The 20,196-nt window shown below is 38.2% G+C and overlaps 1 protein-coding gene and 1 pseudogene across 2 annotated transcripts; one reads left to right on the forward strand and one right to left on the reverse strand.

Moving 5' to 3' along the window:
* Positions 1–519: 519 nt before the first annotated feature.
* Positions 520–16,918, forward strand: LOC110111138 (eukaryotic translation initiation factor 3 subunit J). Of its 2 annotated transcripts, XM_020842878.2 has the most exons (9): positions 520–834; positions 914–964; positions 1,041–1,088; positions 13,552–13,648; positions 14,654–14,784; positions 15,086–15,234; positions 15,321–15,468; positions 15,565–15,724; positions 16,454–16,918. In XM_020842878.2, the coding sequence occupies exons 4-9, from the start codon at positions 13,636–13,638 to the stop codon at positions 16,546–16,548; spliced, it is 696 nt and encodes a 231-aa protein (XP_020698537.1). In that variant the 5' UTR covers positions 520–834; positions 914–964; positions 1,041–1,088; positions 13,552–13,635; the 3' UTR covers positions 16,549–16,918. The 2 variants fall into 2 exon arrangements, with proteins under 2 accessions (XP_020698537.1, XP_020698538.1); XM_020842879.2 differs by lacking the exon at positions 1,041–1,088.
* Positions 1,099–12,451, reverse strand: LOC110111139 (annotated as a pseudogene).
* Positions 16,919–20,196: the final 3,278 nt, after the last annotated feature.

A 20,196-nucleotide genomic window follows, 5' to 3' on the forward strand; every position in this document is an offset into this window, starting at 1 on the left:
CTATTTTTTTGTGTTACCATGCAGTTATTACCTTGAGGGTTCGTGTGAACTTCAATTTAAACCCATATAACATAGTGACATCCTAAGGATAATAATTAAGGACCCGTCTAGCGAACTTAAAAAATTTATAGGAGCTACGATAGATCACTGATTGACTTGAAAACTTAAAAAAAATTTAAACTTAGAGACATCTTGAACCTCTCAAAATTTTCAAGGAATTTTTAGGACTTGTTAGACCCCTTGATTAATCAACCCTAATTGAGTAATATGAATTTTTATTTTTAAAATTTTATTCACGTATATTTAATACAGATACAATAAAATTAGTATATTTAAAACACCTATAGCATATTCATTTTATCCTAATAAGTTTTTAGATATACTTCTTTTTTTATATAATTGGTGGCGGTTATGCCGAGAAATATTAAATTAGTAGTAGTTCTATAACGAAAAAATACGTTGTATGTATAAGAGAATAAGAATTTCCCAAAAAAAAAAAAAAAAACAAGGAACCGAAAGGTCGGCCCACGCTGGTCTACTTATGCCGCTGAGAAAACCCTAGCTTCTTACAATTACCGATCACCTTCCCTTTCCTCGTCTGTGCGGAAACCTTCTTCATCCTTCACCTGAGGAAGAAACGTCAAAGCGGTAGTTCCTTCGCCTCTTCTTTTGGGCCTTCGCCGCTTAATAAAATTTTCCATCCGTTACCTACTATTTCACTACTTCTGTGGCCTTCGCCTCTTCCGTGCTCTTCTACTTGCACAAGCCCTAGCGCGCTCCTCTCAGCCGCCTACTCCGATTTGGCTTACCTCGCCCTAGCTTCCTCCGACGGCGGTAGGTTTCTTCTCCTCCAATTATTTTGAACTCTTCAGATTCTATAACATCAATAACGTTTCTTCTTATCGGGACTCAGCCGCCTACTCCGATTTTGCTTCACTCGCCCTAGCTTCCTCCGACGAGGGCGGTAGGTTTCTTCTCCTCCAATTATTTCGTACTCTTCACTTTCTATATGGTCAATAACGTTTCTTATTGGGATGTAGGCCTCTCGCATTCCACTCTCCCTCACTTGAAAGCAGATTTTCATTAAGGTGACTAAGCATATGTTTTATATTTAAAAATTATTTGATGGTGACATATCTTGATCCAAGTTGATAATTGGGTGTTCATCATGGCCTTGCTGGTCTTGCAACTGGAAAAAGCCGCCTGATGTTTAAAAAAAAGAGTTTCTCAATTGACATGAGGAATTTGTTGTGTACTAAATGCTTGATGAATGCTCCATCTATAGTTGGTTGTACACCATTTTTTTGGTGTTTTAGATGTTATCACCTACAATTAGGTTCCGTTGATTTTTTTTTTTTGAAACATAGATAAGTTGTTGGAATCACAGGGTGCAAGTTATATCGCAGGTTTTGAGAAAGTACTATGGATTGGTGGGAATAAATTCCACTATTGCATTGATGTAAGGTTAGTTTAGGTGTTGTTGAAATTTTACTAATTCAAAATTCTCTATTAAAATTTTTTTGCTCAGTTTTGGAGAGAAAAGATTTTGGGTTTGTAAAGAAAGTTTTCTCTTCTATATTCTTTTTCTTTTTGCTAATCATTTACTCCCAACCAAGGGAGTAAATACTTTAATATTTTTTTTCCGTTTCTAGACTCCAAATTACAGTGTTAGTGTTACTCATTTAAATTATATGTTATGGAGATAGGTGAGAAGGTTTATTGGAGCCAAAGTGCATGGCATACACTGCGCTGCATTCATTTTTAGAAAGCATAAATCATCAACAATACAATTGAAAAATATCTTGAATTATTCAAAATTCAACATGCGTGAACATTAAATCCAGATAACATAGGAAATCCACTTAAATCAAATAAATTGATTTTACCTATGGTATTAGTAGGGGGAAAAAGAATGAATGACAATTCTCTATAGTTTAAACTTTATATGCCGTGATCAACTACTTAGGGTGCGTTTGGGACGGCTTCACGGCTGCTTTGCTTCAGAAAAATTTAGTAAATGTGCGTTTGGGGCATTGCGGTAGAACAAAGTTACAAAATTTTCTGCGGCCCGCTGCTGCTTCTCGCGACCTTCCATTGCGTCCCGCGGTCCCGCTGCTGTTGCTGCTTTCCGCCGTTTTGAAGGAAGTAAATGACGAAAAAATCCAATCGCCCTCACCGCTTCCTTCGTCTCCTTCCTCTCCCCTCTTATCTCTCGCCGGATCTCCCACTCCTTTATCTTCTTATAATCTCCGGCGAGATTGCTCCACCTTTTCCGGCACTGAACGACCCCCCGATTCACTCCATGTCGCCGGCAGTAAGTCGAAACCGCCGCCCACTTCGGCTCCGCCGCCGCCGCCGACGAAGTCGCCGACGATCTTCCTCTACCTCTGCTTTCCACGACTCTCTTACCTTGTATGAGAACGAGGATCTAATCTGCCGGGTCCACCGCGGAAGACGTCCTCGTCACCGGAGCTTCCAGATGGGGTTGCAATACTGCAATGTCGGATCAGAATTGAGGATTTTGATTGGATTGCATGGGGTTAATTATGTGGGGATGGCGGTGAATGTGATGGAAGCGATGAGGGGGAAAGGGAAGGGGGAGGAGGGGAGATTGATGGCTTATGTGGTGGATATGGTGGAGATGACGGAGAAGGCGGCAGCGACGCTGGTGCGTGGAGAGGGTTTGGAGGCGGTGACGGTGAGGGATGAGGAGATTGTGGAGATGAGGGAGCAGATTGGATTTTTTCGTCATTTAAAAAAAAAAATTTAAAATTTACTTCAAAATATGATATAACATTATCAAAATAAAATTAGAGAACTTTGATATTTAAAGTGGATAAAATAATAGTTTAACATTGTTAGTTTGTATTATGTACGTGAATAGAAAAAAAATGTATATTTATACAAATTTTTTTCATATTAATATATATAAGGGTAGTACGGTAATTTATTCGCATACAGGTGCAGCACAGCAGTTTGACAGTTATACTATCCAAACAAAATATAATGATTTATGTACAGTAACTTCAAAAAGCAGCTTTCTGTACACCAACTTCACAACATGTTTTACCGACAGCTGCAGCCGTCTCAAATTCACCCTAACAATCAAGCATAATTTACAGGCCTCAAAGCAACTTAGCATAGCCTAAACAACACAAATTCTTTAATGGCTAATTATTTCAACACTCTTATACGTTGTTATTAGTTTAATGTCTTCCATTGATGACATATTGCATATTGATTTTTTCCTTCAAGTCAAATTAAGGTTTTATTTGAGACGGCTTTCCTAATTTCAATAATAAGACAACATGAAATATAGTTCAACTCAAAATTCTATCTTTCTTAAATCCTAGTATTCTTTTCATTAAAATAGCAATAACATATCACATAAGAACTCATAAGTCATCAGCACTGTCATCAATAAGGGGTTCTTCATTTGAATCATTATTATGGTGAACTGCTATCTCCCCTTCCTCCTCTCCTATAGAGTCCAATGTCGGACATTTACTTCAAGATTTATGTAAGTTTTAATATATATAGCGTGAGGCGTAAGCCTCATGCCAGTGAGGCGAGGCTGGCCTCAATGCGGGCCTCAACCAAGTTGAGGCGCAAGCCTCATAAAAAAACTCGAGGCGTAAGCATTGAGGCGTTTTTTACTGGAATTGCGCAAAGGCGGGCCTCAAGGCGAGCCTCATATTGCGCAATTTTAAACCATGACTATTGCAATGTGATCCTAGTTTCTTCTTCTTCTTCCACAGTGCTGGTGAGTAACATTGCCTTTGGCCTTTATAGGGAGGCTTAGTATTTCGAGTGCGATAGACTTGGTCATATTGACATGTATAACTTGGCATTCCTTATTTTCTTAGCTATGTTGGGGCATGTTCTATGTTTTATTTTGTAAAATAGTTTTGCTCTTGTCATCTAAAATCAAACCTGCAGTCATGCTCAAATCACCATTTTCTACCCCATAGCCTCTCACATCATTTAATATTTTGCTTTGGCCGCCGCTTTAGCTCTCCGTCTTCTATGTTCATGTCTTTAGGGTTTATCCTAAAACTTTTGGTGGAGCATTTTTCAAGGATCTCCTGTTTTCCTACTGTATCTATCTTTGTGTACTTGCTTCGACGGCTTTACCATCCCCTCTTGTTCATTATTAGAAACCTTGTTTGTTTGGCTTGATCATTTTAGCAATCCTCAAATTTGGTCTATTTTTCTCAGATTACTTTAGCTTTGTTTCATGTAAATTTGTTTCTGATTGATATCATTATTTTCATAGGCTTGCCGGTATTTTGACACTTACATATGCAAAAATATGCAAAAATATGCAAAAAATAATAGGAATTCATTTTGGCTACTGGGGAAAGAAACTTACTGTTTTGAGCTTTATCTTCTTAGGGTAGTTCGTTGAATGTTCTTGTTGCGTATCTCCTGTTTTAGAGTTTGTATTAGCATAATTAAATGATTTTTTTTGGAGGTAAATGGAGGAATAATTTGTATTTATTTTTTTTCAAAGTGAAAGGATAAATATCCACGAAGATAATTGTTAAACAAATCGTTCCTTGAATGTTCTTGAGCTGATCTTGAATGATTGCAACAACAAAACAAAATAGTTTGTAAACAGTTAGAATATAAGGACAATATCCCACAGGTCCCCTGAACTTTACAGATATCATCATGCCAGTTAGTATTAATCAAAGTAACATTTACATCTTTAACACTACAACATTGGACCAAACTGATAGAGAACGGATACTGTTCAAGCAAAAGTTAGCGGACAACAATTACACATTTTGGAAGGGCAACACACAACAATCTTTATGGATAGACCATGCATAAAATACTAAAGATACAATAGGATTCTAAATTGGAGAGGAGGATCCGGCTCTCCCAATTCTCTAGTCATCAACTAGAGCCCAAATGTCTACAGAACCAAAAAAACTCCCCAAAAATCAGTCCACAAAAACCATGCCCTAACCCTAGGAAAACATACCCCTTAATGCATATAATCCAGAAGAAAATCTCTAAACAGCCCATTCAAATTTTCCTCCTAAATTCCTCTCAAAACTTTCTTAACTGGCGCCGTTGGATCCCGTGGATCGAGCGACACACACGAGAGGCGTAACTTTGTTCTGCTTTGTGTAGACTCAGGCCGATCTAACAATACCTCCCTCCCAAAGATCCATCTTGTCCTCAAGGTGGAATGATGGAAATTGATACTTCACCATCTCGTATTATTCCCACATGGTCTCTAGTCGGGTAGGTGTTTTCATTTGATCAACACTTCCTTGATCTCTCACTCTCCCTGTCACATCTCCTTTAACTCCAGTGCTTCTAACACCACCTCTATATTCTCTATTAGGGTCGCTAGTAACTGTGAACTAGCTGCATATAACACTCCTCAACTAGGAGATGTGGAACACTGGGTATCTGATAGCCATTGGGGATAACCTCAATCGATATGTCACAGACCCGATCCTTTCCAATATCTTGTAGGGGCCAAAGTATGTTTGTTCCACCTTTTTATTCCTCCAATTCGCTATTGTCCTCTATCTGTAAGGGCGGAGCTATAAGAATACTCTATCCCCAACCACGAATTGGATGTCTTTCATGTGCCCATCCACTTGTTTTTTCATAATTTGCTAAGCTTTCTACAGGTGTATCTTCAATTCCTCTAACACTTCATCTCTTTTCTCCAAGTGCTGCTCTACTGAAGAGACTGGCATGCTCCCTTGCCCAAAATACACCAAGTGTGGAGGGTCTCTTCCATACAACACTTTAAAAGGGGTCTCATCTGAGAAGATAAGTGATATAAAGTATTGTACCAGTACTCTGCCTACGCTAGCCACTTGGCCCACAACCAAGGTGTCTCTGAAGCAAAACATCGCAGGTAAATCTCCAAGCTTCTATTGACTACCTCCGTCTGTTCATCTTTCTAAGGGTGGTAGCGGTACTTCTCTTGAGAAGTGTTCATTGCAGCCTGAACATCTCCTTCTAGAATTGACTGAGAAATACCTTATCTCTATTAGATATTATCGGCTTCGGGATTCCATGCAATCTAATCACCTCTAATGAATGTTACAGCTATTGTGACTGTCGTGTAAAGATGTTGTAAGGGAATGAAGTGAGTATACTTACTCAACCTGTTAACCACCGCCAAAATCACCGTGCACCCCTCAGATCATGGTAGCCCATCAATGAAGTCCATGGTAACCTCTTCCCACACTCTATCTGGAAGAGCCAAGGTTTGAATTAGTCCCCCTGGAGCCATAACCATGTACTTGTTCCTCTTTCATACCTCACACCTGGCCACCATCTTGACATCCTTATGCATCCCTTTCGAATACAATTCTGTTGCCAACCTTTTGTATGTCTTTTTCACCCCCGAATGGCCTCCAATCGTGCTCCCATGGAATTCATGCAGTAAGTGCTGAATATGAATTGAGGTTTGTGGCATCACAAACCTCCCTTTGTACAATAGTCTCTCTCCTTCAAAGGAATAACCTTGGTAGCTGCTCTCATCCTTAGTAGATCCCTCATAATCTTTCTCAGCTCCTTATCCTGCACATTTTCTTCTTTGATTCCCCCCAATCTACCATCAGTGGTATTGAAATGGCCATCTCTGGAGCTTCCCAACACATCTCAATAAGACATCAACCTCCTTATCTCTAATCCTGACCTGCATTGGGTTACAAAATCATAGCTCAACAGCTTAGACAGTCACCTCTGATGCTCCTCAGCCACCGTCCTTTGCTCTAGCAAGATTTTAAACTCCTCTGGTCCTTCCTGCCAATGAAATTCCGACTCAACAAGTATGGTCGCCACTTCTGATTGGCTAATACAATTGCCATCAATTCCCTCTCATAGGTTAACTTCAACCTAGCTCTGGCTATCAACACTTGGTTGAAGTAGGCTATGGGTCTGTGCAACCATTAAAAAAGCGGACAAGGCGTCCGCATTGAGTCGCACCTCAAGTCGAGGCGGAAGTCATGTGTATCAGGGCTTACGCCTCGAACCATCCAGCGAAGCCTACGATTTTTTCGCACAAGGCATAGGCATTAGAGCGTAACGCCTCGAGGCAGTATGAGGCACCGCCTCGAAATTTTTTCTTTGGTATATATGTAAATACGACGCAGCCGATTCGTGTTTGTGTATTCGTGTATAGGATTAGGGCTTCCTGTGAGAATTGAAAGGCGAACTAGAGGTGAAGCCATGAGGGAAAGAGACGAAGCCGTGAGTGTAGGAGACGAAGTCAGAAGGAGACGACGTAGGAAACAAATCCAAAAGCAATAACGATTTCGAAAGCAGGAAATGAAGCCGAAGTTGTGAGTGTAGGAAACGTTCAGGCCTCGGTTAGGTCGGAAGAGCAGGTGAGCGGTGTTGTGGCCTTGACTTTGAGGTGCAGTAACGAAAGCTTGAATAACTCCTGATTCAGCTTTCTTTCATTCGTCCGTTCAGTACATGCTCGGTACCGGTATAAGCTCGGTACAGCTCAGTACATGCTCGGTACTGCTAGGTACATACTCGGTACCGAGCCAGCACCGCTCGGTACCGAGCAAGTATATGCTCGGTATTGAGCGGTATATGCTCGGTACCACTAGGTACACGCTCGGTACCGAGCAGTATATGCTCGGTATTGAGCGGTACATGCTCGGTACGGAGCGGTACATGCTCGGTACGGAGCGTTGTTAAAACGTTGACATTTTTGTCATTATTCATAATTTTAAATTGTTTTATTTTTATAATTTTTGAGGCTTACGCCTCGATCCGCCTCGAGGCTTACGCCTCGCCTCGCTTAGCCAAAACGCCTCGATTCCCGAATTCGCCTTTTAAAACGTTGAGTCTGTGATTGTGCATGAGCACGACCCCTAACCCATATCCTGATACATTCATCTCAACCACAAAGATCTGACTGATGTCCAATTGGGTAAAATTTGTATTATGGTCATGACTTTCTTCTAACTCTTAAAAGCCTTTGTAGCTGCCTCAGATCTCTTAGATTTTGACATAGAGTTCATTTCAGTATTGCCTTAATCTTGGTCTGATATGTGGCCATCCTAACTCGAGAGACCACATGCCCTAAGTACTACACCCTCTCCTGTGCAACACAACACTTATTCAAGTTGGTCTGAAGTTGGTGCTTTTGAAGTACTTCCAAGACCATCCTAACATGCTCCAAGTGCTCCCCTATCGACCTACTATACACTAGTATGTCATCAAAGAAAATCGACACAAACTTCTTGAAATATTGCCTAAACTCCTTCATGAGCGACTGAAAAGTGGCAGGGGTGTTTGTGAGCCTGAATGGCATTACTAAGAACTTTTAATGCCACTCATGTGTCCTAAAAGCAGTGTTCGAGACATCCTCCTTCCTCATCCATGTCAAGATGTAGCTTCTCCTCTACCACTATCTCACTCGTAGCTCCTTCCTCAGCTTCGTCTTCATCACAGATGGTGAGGACCTAAAGAGTTCAGTCCTTGCACCTATGCCCCACCGTGTACTTTTATCAGATCTGGAAAACAATCTCTTTGCTCACTTCTCCTTCAACTCCTCAGTGAGATTTTTAAAGTTTCCTATGAATCCCCCTCCTCTAAGCTTCTCTTTTAGGGCCTCACGTAGGCTTCCTAGTGTTGGTCCCTTGGGAGCTAAGATAGTGGTGGTCATCCTGTACAAGCCTTCTGAGCTGCTGCATTTTGGCTCCCCTTTCCAATTACTTTTGATCCTCCACCTACTGCACAAGCTCCATAGCCTCTCCTAAGTCACGCGACCTCATCATTCTAACAGCCACTCGGATCTCGGGCTTGAGTCCCTTTATGAAGTTCCCCTCCAGCATCGCCTTAGAAAGCCGATCCAATCGGCTAGCTAGGTACTCAAACCTATCACGATACTCTACAACAGAACCCTCCTGCGTTAGGGCGAGGAATTACTCATAGAAGTACCCTCTCCTATTGGTTCGAAAACGTTCTAGTAAGCATTCCTTTAACTCCCTCTATCTCCTAATGGGTCGCCACATGTTCTTCCACTAGTATCAAGTCAATGCTTTCCCTTCCAAAAATAGACCAGTCTTCATCAATTTGTCCTCCTCTATCAACTGGTTGACGGCGAAATACCTCTCTACCTTATAGATCCACCTCCTGAGCGTCCTCGACATCACAGATAGGCATCTTCAGCTTCCTTACCCTTTGGATCGTCTCCGTTTCCCCTGAATCCTCCGTAGCCTCCCATTCCCCAAAAGGTAGGTACTCCCAAGCATCCTGATCTTCCCCTTTGCGCTTGTACCCAAATCCTTATTCAAAATCTCGTCTACTCCTTTCAAAATCAGCACCCCTATGCTCATAATCTACCCCTCTTCTTGCAAAATCAACACCCTTTTTCTTATACCCAATATTCATCTCATCCCTAGAGACAGGCTCTGTTCTTTCCTTCCCATAAGCGGATTAGGGTTCCAATAAATTTTTCAACATTTTTTCCATGTCGGCGAACTCCCATCTATCTTCTTATGGACTGATGCAAATTAGCCTTCAAAATTATAAATTTTTTCCACAAAATCTGATTTCAATTGGCCTAGTTCCTCCTCCAAAACTTCCACTTTCCTTCTGGCCATTGGTACCCTAGATCGATAGGGCTGCAAACGAACCGAGCCAAGCTGAGTATGTGAGTGTTCATATTTGTGTTCATTTAATATCAGCTTGTTCAAGTTTGGTTCATGTTTGTTCGAGCTTTATTATTTGTGTTCATGTTTGGTTCATTTAAATTTATGAGTGTTCATGTTCGGTTCATGTTCAGTTCATGTTCGTTCGTTTAGTGCTTATCAAGCTTGTTCGCGAACATATTCAACGAATTGTTTTGAACTATCAAACAAACACGTTCATGAACATATCTTTGAGCAAACATGTTTGTAATAAAAGCAATTGTCTATGTAACAAAGACAATGATTATTTATATTTATTAATTTTATAGTCAAATATTTATTATTTTTATCGAGCTTATTCACGAGTTCAAAATTGAACATGAATCAAGCTTTGATCGAGCTTAATGTTGAGCTTGTTCACGAACTTCAAATGATGTTGTTCGCGAACATAAATGAGCTGAACGCATTAGTGTTCAAGTTTGTTTATTTAAGAATCGAGTATTTAGAATATTATTCAAGTTTGTTTGTTTAGTTAATTAAACGATCACAAACGAGCTTTAATCGAACCGAACAACGAGTAGCTCGTCGAACGTTTGGTTCGCTTGCAGCCCTATAGATCGACAAGCTCTGATGCCAATTTGATAGACAATGGATATGGTTCAAGTAAAAATCAGCATACAACGATCACACAACAACTCACAACAATCTTTATATATGAAAAATGCAGAAAACAATAAAGATATAATAGAATCCTCAATTGGAGAGGAGGATATGGCTCTCCCAATTCTCTAGTGGTCAACTAGAGTCCAAACTCCTATAGAACCGAGAAAACTCACCAAAAATCAGTCCACAAAAAGCATGCCCTAACCTTAGAAAAATGTACTCCTTAATGTGTATAATCCAGAAGGAAATCTCTCGACAGCATCTATATTCAAATTTCCCTCCTAAATTTCTCTCAAAACTTTCCTAATCGGTGTTGTTGGATCTCCAAGATCACGCCGCACATGTTGTTCCGCCTCCGTGTAGGCCCGGGCCAGTCTTGTGCTGGGTGGGCAGGTCTAACACAAACATATTGCATCTGATAGATAATAACGATTACTTAATAACTCTTGCATTTAATTTCACTAGCATCTAAAAACAAATGAACTAAGGGGCTGTTTGGTTGCCTGCAAAGTAAACGCAATGTAAAGCAAATGCAGTGTAAAGTAAATGTAGTGCATTCCAAATACTTTGAGGCTGTTTGGTTGTCTGCAAAATAAACGCAGGAGAAGTGTTTCTTTTGTTTGGTTAGATATATCCAGAATAAAGTAAAAACAGTGCATTTGTAATATTTTTTTTTGTCATTATAATTTGTGTATTTCAGATGATAATATTAAACATGCCCATGCAATTAAAGTTTCATTTGGGATGATTTTTTATTGCTTATTAAAACAGCTTTTTAATTTAGGCCATTGAGTATTGTCTTTAACTGGACTAATATTGATCTGGAAAATTTTATATATGAAAAACTAAAAATGGTATTGAATTGTTTTTTTGGAAATAAGTATAGATAATATACTTCTACTTATGTCATAGAAGTTTCTGAAACAAAAATACGTAATCATGATTTCAATTCAATGGTATCTAACTATATCCAATTACATGATAGATTTATAAAGAGTTATCAATCTTTCACTATATGATTACTTTGGGGCTGCTAATTGCAAGATTTAGACTAAATCTTGTCATATAATTGTTTGAGGAACATAAATCCTTCCAGCTTCTGAAAATCCAAATTCTTCTCTTCCTCATTCAAGGACAATTGAATATAAGCATGATTCAACTCAAATAGCATATAATAAACCTTACAAGTTCAAATTGATAAATCTGGTAAACATTCAAATATTAAACTTATTTGGTAATGACAAAAACTAAATTGTGCTAAACCTTGATAAATTATTTTAGGATTTAAAATTTCTGAAAGGAAGAAATCCGTTAAATCCTGCCAATGGTAGGATTTAGTATGTCCTGGATTTAATCAATAACATGGCTAAAACAGGATTTATCAAAACATGAGGATTTAGAGGCTGTTTTCTTGCGGCCACATGAAGCCTCCAAAATTCTGTTTGATAAGATTTAGGCTTCGATTGGGAGGGCTTTCTTAGTGCTTCTTAAAGCAGTTTCTAAGTCTTGCAAACGAAGTCTTTAGCTAAATCTTGTTTAAATCAAACCTATAATAGTATATCAAACAGTTCATTCATTTTCTTCTAGAGTGGACGCCAAATTTGGATATAAATGTAAACTCGCAAAGATTTATACACAAAAAATGTTTTTTTATGGGATATTTTTTCATTTCAAGATATTATGTAACCATCCACTAATCTCAATTTTTTCACATGATTTTACCATTTCTCTTTGAGCAACAATTATCATTACTCCTCAAGAAAAGTAGAAAAGCCTCAAGAATTAACGCCGACTATTCCAAAACAGAGAAAAATAAAAACGATATAAAGAACGGCCACAAATACGAGAGCGAAATAGCTGTAGCTCACTCGCTCACTCGTGGTGTCGACGAACAAACAACAGCATCGCCGGTTGAAGCTCAGCTTCATCGGGTTCTTCCAATCCATCCAATACCAGATTAGTCATCGATTCTCTGACACAGTACAAATAAATCGAAATGGAAAAGAAAAGGAGGGATGTTAGTCACGTTATTATAGATACCTTCTGGAGAAATTGAAGGGGGAGAGCACGCCGGATGAATCCTTCGCCGCCAAGCCGAATGCCTTACGGGGATGCTCCTCCTCCGGCGACACCTTCTTCCTGTTCTCGATCTCCGCCATACCCTTTCTCCTCGTGCAATCTCACACCTCGTGCGAAGCAATGAAGCCGAACATCAACGACGATGTTAACTCGATCTCCCGTCCTTACCTCCGATGAAAATGGCGCAATTTCCGATCGGACAAAGGGAACGTCGTCGTCGCGCGAAGTCTGAGAAGAACAAAGGAGCCGAAGAACCCTCTCGTGCAATCTTACACCACCCTCTCGTGCAATCTTACACCACCTGCGAAGCAATGAAGCCGAACAGCAACGACGCCATTGTCCAGCGAATTTATAACCCGCTCGATACGAGCGGGTTTCTAATTCCCGCAAAACAGCCTCCTTATTACACGCCTAATGCATCGGATGGGTTTCGTTTGTTCCGCTCAAAATTAACCAAACACCTTAATTTAGTAAATACATGTAGTTGTTTTACTTTACCCTCCTAATTCAGGCAACCAAACAGCCCCTAAAAAAATCTGAAGTCTTGGAGCAATGTTTATACATATTTTGTCTGGGCGTGTACATTCTTGCCTGCAATATTATGAATTGTTAAATAATTGCAGATGCATCTGAAGATGAACAATCCTTGAGGAGATTTAAAAGCATTCTGTATCTATTAATTCGTGTGTGATGATTAAAGCCACTGTTGTAGTCCACTTAGATGTCAGCCTTAGGCATCGTGTTTTTTTGGAATGTGTTTTATGTACTTGATGCTGAAACATCTAACGTAGCTGTACGTGTAACTCAAATTTTATTTTCTTGTGCGCATCAAACTGGCATGTTTGATATTTGTTCTAATTTTTCACTTATTCATATTGACATGGCTGCTATTTTTTGTCAGCATCCTAATAGCTGTCCTAACTATTTACTATTTCCACCTTTTTTTTTTGCCTTGGAGGATGTTAAAGCAAGCATACATCCTAACTATAAATTTATGTCTGTGACATTGAATGAATAGAACATTTGCCGGACCTTGACCTGGTTTTCATCCTTCTGTAGGCTTTTTTTCTTTTTTGGCTGCTTGTTTTTTATGATATTTGGGAATTGAATTAGATTTATTTTATTATTAATAATAAAATTTTGGATAAATTTGATTAATTTTCCCTTGATATGTTTTTAGGCTTAGCTCGCATAATTGAATTGTTCTTATACCATAAGCTATTAGAGGGAGCACTTCATTGGACAAGGTGAAATAAAAAAAAGTATGGCAGATTGGGGTAAGCCCGATTTCTATTTACCGTTAATACCTTTTTTTTTTTTTTTTAAATTTTTCTTTTTTTTTTTTTTAAATTTTTCAGTTCATTCACTGAATAAATCTTTTGTTTTGCTGCTCAATAATCTGTTAGACGTCCTCATGTTGCATTGAATCTGCGTATTGTGCTCTTTTGTCGTAATTGTATTCTGAACATAAAAATCTTTGCAATTGATTATTTGAACAAGCTCGTATTCTGAGCTTAAAAATCTTCGGTTAATGAATTTCCACGAGTCTTGAATATTTTCCAAAGTTATGTTCGTTGATTAGCTGCTTAACAGAAAAGGGTATGCAAACGATCATATATACTATGTTCAAAGCATCTCATATATTTCATAGTTTTAATGGATTATAAAACAAACTAACATATCTTATAAAACAGCTTAGTATGAAATTGATAGGTATCTCCATTTGGCAAGAGTTGGATTAGTTGATTTTTTGCAAAATCAAATATCAGAAGAGATATATAAACTAATAGAATGTATATCTAGGAGAAATGATGATTTTTGAGGGTGATTCACATGGATACAGATTCTTTAATAGAATGAACTGTGAGGGGACTCATGATGGGTATGAATTAGCAGATAAAAATATATGGGATCCTATATTTAATTTTAAAAAAAGTTAAAAGCCGTGCAAAAAGGGTTATAAGCAAAACAAAAACTATTATTTCTGATGATTTATATATAATAGGCTTGCTATTAAGAAAAAAAATGATATGTCTGACATAGCAAAGACAAATTATTTAGAGATGTAGAAATTTTAGCCAAACTGATGCATCAGAGCAGACTTTAATAAGTTCTTTGATTTACCCTTCCTGTCAGATCTTGCTGTTAGAAACTCTGCTTTGATTTTGTAAAATTATTTATGTTGACGAATTTGTATTCTCCTGAGATTTTGTTGGTACAGATGTTAGGTCTTAACTTAATTCAGTGTAGTTCCATCATTCCAATAAAAGTTTTTATTTCAGATGAAGAAGAGTTTGAACCCAAAGTGCTTGGGATTAAGAAGGAGCAAACTAAAGGCTTGTGGGATGATGAGGATGTAGATGAAGAAGATGTGAAAGAATCATGGGAAGATGAAGAAGATGATACCGCAAAGGTGAGTTTATCCTCAGGGTTGTCGTCCTCTTCATTTATAGCCCTAAAAGATGGCTCTTAAGGTTTTAACTTGATTTTAAGCTAGCACCTTCTTACTGGATTGCATTTGTTTTTTCTTCCGTTGGTGCCTGAATTGCATTTATAAACGGGCTCTGAGGTTTTTTGGGAGAAACTTGCAGTTTGTCGCTCATGCAAAGTTTGCTGATCTGTTGCTAGGTTTGGAAGAGACAAGAATTAGAACATATCCACTTTGGCAATTGCAGATCTAATTTCTCTATTGTATTTTAATGGTTCTTTCACAGGCACCGAAGAAAGAATCAGTTGCAGAAAAAAAAATTGTATCAAAAACCACCAAGGATGCTGGCAAGAAAGTAAAGCCGTCTGAGACCAAGACAATTAAAGAAGCTGATGTTCTTGCAGATCCTGTGGCGGAGAAACTTCGACAACAAAGGTAAATCTTGGTCCTGTTCTCCATCTCAGATCCCTGCACATTTTGTCAGCTTATGATCTTTTCTAATAACTTACCTTCTTTATTAGACTTGTAGAGGAGGCTGATTACAAGTCAACAACAGAGTTGTTTGCAAGAAAGGGCGATGAAAAATCTCTTGACAATTTTATCCCAAAGTCAGAGAATGATTTTATGGAGTATGCGGAGCTGCTTTCTCAAAAAATTCGTTCTTATGAGGTACCCTTTTTTTGTTCTGAATTTGATCAAAATATCATACAGAAACATAGCAAGCACCCTCTCTTATGACCTCTACCCATTGCTGTAATTCATCAGAAAAGTTTTCATTATATTGGGCTATTGAAAGCAGTCATGAGGCATTCCATGACCTCACTGAAGACAGCAGATGCTAAGGAGATAGCGTCCTCTGTAACAGCCATTGCAAATGAGAAACTTAAGGCCGAGAAAGAAGCCAATGTTGGAAAGAAGAAACAAGGTAAGAATTTATTGAAGCCTGTTTAATGTTGCAGTTGCTGATTTGTGTTTGGGAGATTTACACGCTTAATACTTTAAAAAATTATCATGTTTACATATTTAACCCAATATTTCCTTTTTATCAAACTACCACTCTGTTAACTTGTAATCCCACACTACCTGATTTCCCCCTTCTACTCCAACTCAAACATCCCAAAATCCTTGATGATGAAGAAAATGAAAATGCAAGTAAGCCGCAACTATATCTTATTGGTTATTGGGGGATCAATAGAATTGATAGCCTGAGAAGGAGCCTTGACGACGAAGAAAAAATAAGGAAGTGTCGATGAGATCTCGTATGGGAAAAGGCATTGATGGGACCAATGGTGTGTGAAGATAAAGAGGATTTCGCCTTGACCGGCCATTGTGATGGCGAAATTATTGGGTTCGGACAGCGCACACAACTTACCGTCCGGAGACCAATCAGGTGCAGCCACGTTATCCAATACCGAGCAATACCGAGCTCGGTACTGAGCAGTACTGCAGTACCAAGCTTAGTACCGAGTAGGGGGTGATGTGACGTATTTTCATTGGGCTCTGGATGGCGTCCGGTGTTCGAACCCAATAATTTCCCCTTGTGATGAGAGATTTTTTTAATACTATATAATAAATTGAGTGTTACGTGAGTAAATATATAATTTTAAGTGTTGTATGTAAATATCCTTTGTATTTGTTAACACTGAACTGGCAGGTGCAAAGAAGAAACAGCTGCATGTGGATAAGCCAGATGATGATATGGTTTCTGCAACTTATGATGATGCAGCTGATGATTATGATTTCATGTAAAATTCAGAATTGGAAAATGAACTTTTGTTGTGGTATTTCTTCGCAAACTCTTGAGAAATTAGAGTGCTGCGGCAGTTGTTTAGGTGAGAGAGTTACTGTGTCATTAGATCACAGTTGTTTTTTCTTTTGATCTCTCCAGTCAATTTAGATTAAATTCATCATTTTCACAATAAGAGTTATATAGCAAGTGCATTGAGATTGGCTACTGTTTTGAAGCCTTTCTGTGTGAGTCAGATGTTAAAAGTTTATTCATCTGTGATTAGTTCGGTGTGTTATTGATATATTTTATGGAACATTTTAATTGTTTTTCCATTTGGACAAGCTGAAACCTAGTAATTACAGAAATAACTTGGTGCCATTTTCAGTGCTTTATCATGTTTTTTTATGCTAGAATTGATTTTCATGTAGCTGTAAATGTAAACTTATATTTCTTTTTAAGTTTTTTTTTTTTTTGGAGAGTAGTCTATGTAATAATACTTTGTTACCACAGATCCTATTGAGAAAATCTCAGCATTTTTTTTTAACAGGTATTTGTGTTTGTAAGTCCTTATCAGTGACTAAGACCTTGAAAAGCACGAACTTTTATTTGGTCCGGTGAACGTACGCAACTTTACGTTCGGCCGCCAGTAGAATCGCGCCACGCATTTTTATTATTTACCGCGCGCCCCGACAACCCGACCCGAAACGGACCCAAGATTGCTCGGTATTGTTAGATATTGGTCGATTTTGCTCGGCAATAATCAATACCGAGCAATACCTAGCAAATACCGAGCAAATACCGAGTTGTACCGAGTTTTTTCTAGCAATACCGAGCAAATACCTAGCAATACAGAGCAAATCCCTAGCAATACCGAGCAAATACTAAGTTGTATCAAGTTGTACCGAGTTGTAAAAAAACTCGGTACAACTCGGTATTTGCATGGTATTGATCTTCACAGAGCGGTATTTCTCATTTTTGCAAAGCAATACCGAGCAATATCGAGAAAATTGCGAACATAGCATTCCTGGGTTCCGCTTCGGGTCAAGTCGTCGGGCCGCGCGGTAAAGAGTAAGAGCATGTGGCGACATGTTATTGGCGTCCGAACGTAGCTCTACTAATTGTTCGATTTAAATAAAAATTTAATTTTTAATTGGGCAATAAAAAAAAAATTCACGTAGCTGATTGTTGTTGTTGTTGCAAAGATAATGATGCTCAGATTGATGAGTAGCTTTATATTTTGAGTCAATGCAAAATGAGAATATGCATGAAGTTGGAGTAGCTCAAATGGCAAATTAGATTAGAGAGCTGTCTTAGATGTTTTGGTCATATAAAATGCTGGCCTTTTGATGACTCTATTTGGGGAGCAAATGCATTAGATTTGATCATATTAAGAAAGGTAGAGGCTAATAAAAAGACTTGATTATAAAGTATTAAAAATATTTTTTTTTGTTAAATTTAAATGAGAATTTAATTCTTAATAGGAGACAATTGAGAAAAAAAGGATTCACATAGACGTTGGCCTCATTCAGTGGGATAAAAATTTACACTATTGTGATTATATAAAATTAATATTAATTTAACTCTAAAAGAATTATTTTAGATTAATTTTATATAATTAATAGATTAAATTAGAGCAAAGTAATATTGTGTTATTAAAATAATTATATATGAACATTCGAAAGATTATTTTAGGAATCCAACAAGCACAAGTTAGTCTGTTAGTGCAAGGCGATCAACGCTATTCAGCACCTGAGTTTTCCTTCTCCACGTCATAAACTTTCAAATAGATAGCCATTCTGTCCTTGTTATCCTAACTTGAATAATCTCAGTGCTCCCACACTTCTTTTCTTTTTTCAGAACTTGTCAAATTCCTCCTTACCAATATGAACATTATGTTAAAAATATTAAAATCTATAACTTAGGCTTTAAAACTGTTTGGATATCTTTCTAATTACTTTTTGAAACAACTTTTTAGTAGAAACTTTTTTGTTTAATGAATGAACTATACTGATTGACTGATGGTCAGGCAAAGATAGTTGACAGATGGTGGTCAAACAACGACAATTGTACAATGTCATCAATGGCGTTGAATGTCTAGTAGAACTCTGGAGTTTTTAAGTTCTTCGGGTCTTCTACAGACTCAAGTCACAATATCCTCATTCGTATAAAGAATGAGAGCATATTCATAATTTTTTTAGTGACATTTTACTAAATTTGGCTAATATTCTGTAACACTCCATCAAACAACTTCTATTGAATTATTTGATTAAAGACTATTTATGTCCCTTAACAACCTCAAAATATATGATCTTAGGCTCATTTGTTTCATCTTATCAAGTCACTATTTGACTATAAGCATTTAAAATTTTTGGACAGCTTGGTCCGTTAATTAATGCAACAAAAATTCCAATCATATTGTAGGCATATGATTTGGGTTCAATTAGGCTTAGATTAGATCACTTTTGACTTCATTGAGTACGACTAGTCAAGATGTTCAGTTTGACTATAAATTTGCTAAACTTAGTTCAAATAGTTCTAAATTTAATTTTGAAAGTTTCCGAACAAGTTATTGCATTGAGATTTTGCTTGATCAAATGAATTTTCTAGTGATGTATCATTTGCCCCTATTTATGGACGTCGAAGTCTCTGCCAACCAAAAATATTTATCGAGTCTTTTATAAACTTTGTGACACAAAATTACAAGTTAAAAAAAATATTACAAGGTGTGATCATTCCATACAATCAATGTCAGCCTCAACTTGAGGTTGCTATAATAACATATAATTTTTTTAATAAAAATTTAAAAATATTTTTTAATGTTAAATTAATGAATTCATGCTCTAAGATTGTAAAAATTTACAAAAAAAATTATAACCCACTTAAAAAAATTATGTCCGAATTCGGCAATCTTGGGCTCGTTGAATTCGTCTCGTCGAGCCGCTCGATTCGATTATAAGAACTTCATATTTGGAAATCGTTTGGTAACTCAAATTGTGGTTTGAACTTTCCAACAGCGCTTCGGGTCCTTGATTTGGACTCATTTGGGCTCAGATTGAGTCGAATTTAGTGTCATTGAGTTCGTATTTTCGAGACGCTCAATTTGATTGTAAGTTCAATGAAATCGGAGTTCAGGTGATCTCGGATTTAATTTTTGAAAGTTTCCGGCTTGATTTTGCCTCGAGATTCGTTCCCGATCAAGATAATTTTTTGATGATATATCAGTTGCCCCACTATTTTGGACGTCGAAGCTCTATGAGTCCAAAAATACGCATCATAGACTTTGGAGAATTTTCCATGTGATTGGAAATTCGATCTTGCAAGTAAGAGCCCCAAATAGCTTTGAAAGCGCCAAAATTGAGTATGGAACATCAAAAAATGATCCCGAGAACCCCAAAAACGTATGATTTGACCTTTTCGGGACAAAAATTGGATCCAAAATTGAATGGGAAGCCGAACCGACCGATCGGTCGCCGCTGTTGCCGGGAGCGGCGTTGAACCGCACGCAAGGCTCGCTGGCCCGCGCCGCGGCCGGCATGAGCCCGCGCGATCGGAACATTAACCTCGACCCTCCTGGGCCCTCCCGCGGCCTGCCTGCGGCCTGCCCGTAGCCTGCCCGCGGCCAACTGGCAGCCCGCCCATGGCCTGCCCGCAAAAATGGCCCGGCCTAG

The sequence above is a fragment of the Dendrobium catenatum genome, unplaced genomic scaffold (genome assembly GCF_001605985.2).
Source record: "Dendrobium catenatum unplaced genomic scaffold, ASM160598v2 original_scaffold_181437, whole genome shotgun sequence".
Classification (NCBI taxonomy): domain Eukaryota; kingdom Viridiplantae; phylum Streptophyta; class Magnoliopsida; order Asparagales; family Orchidaceae; genus Dendrobium; species Dendrobium catenatum.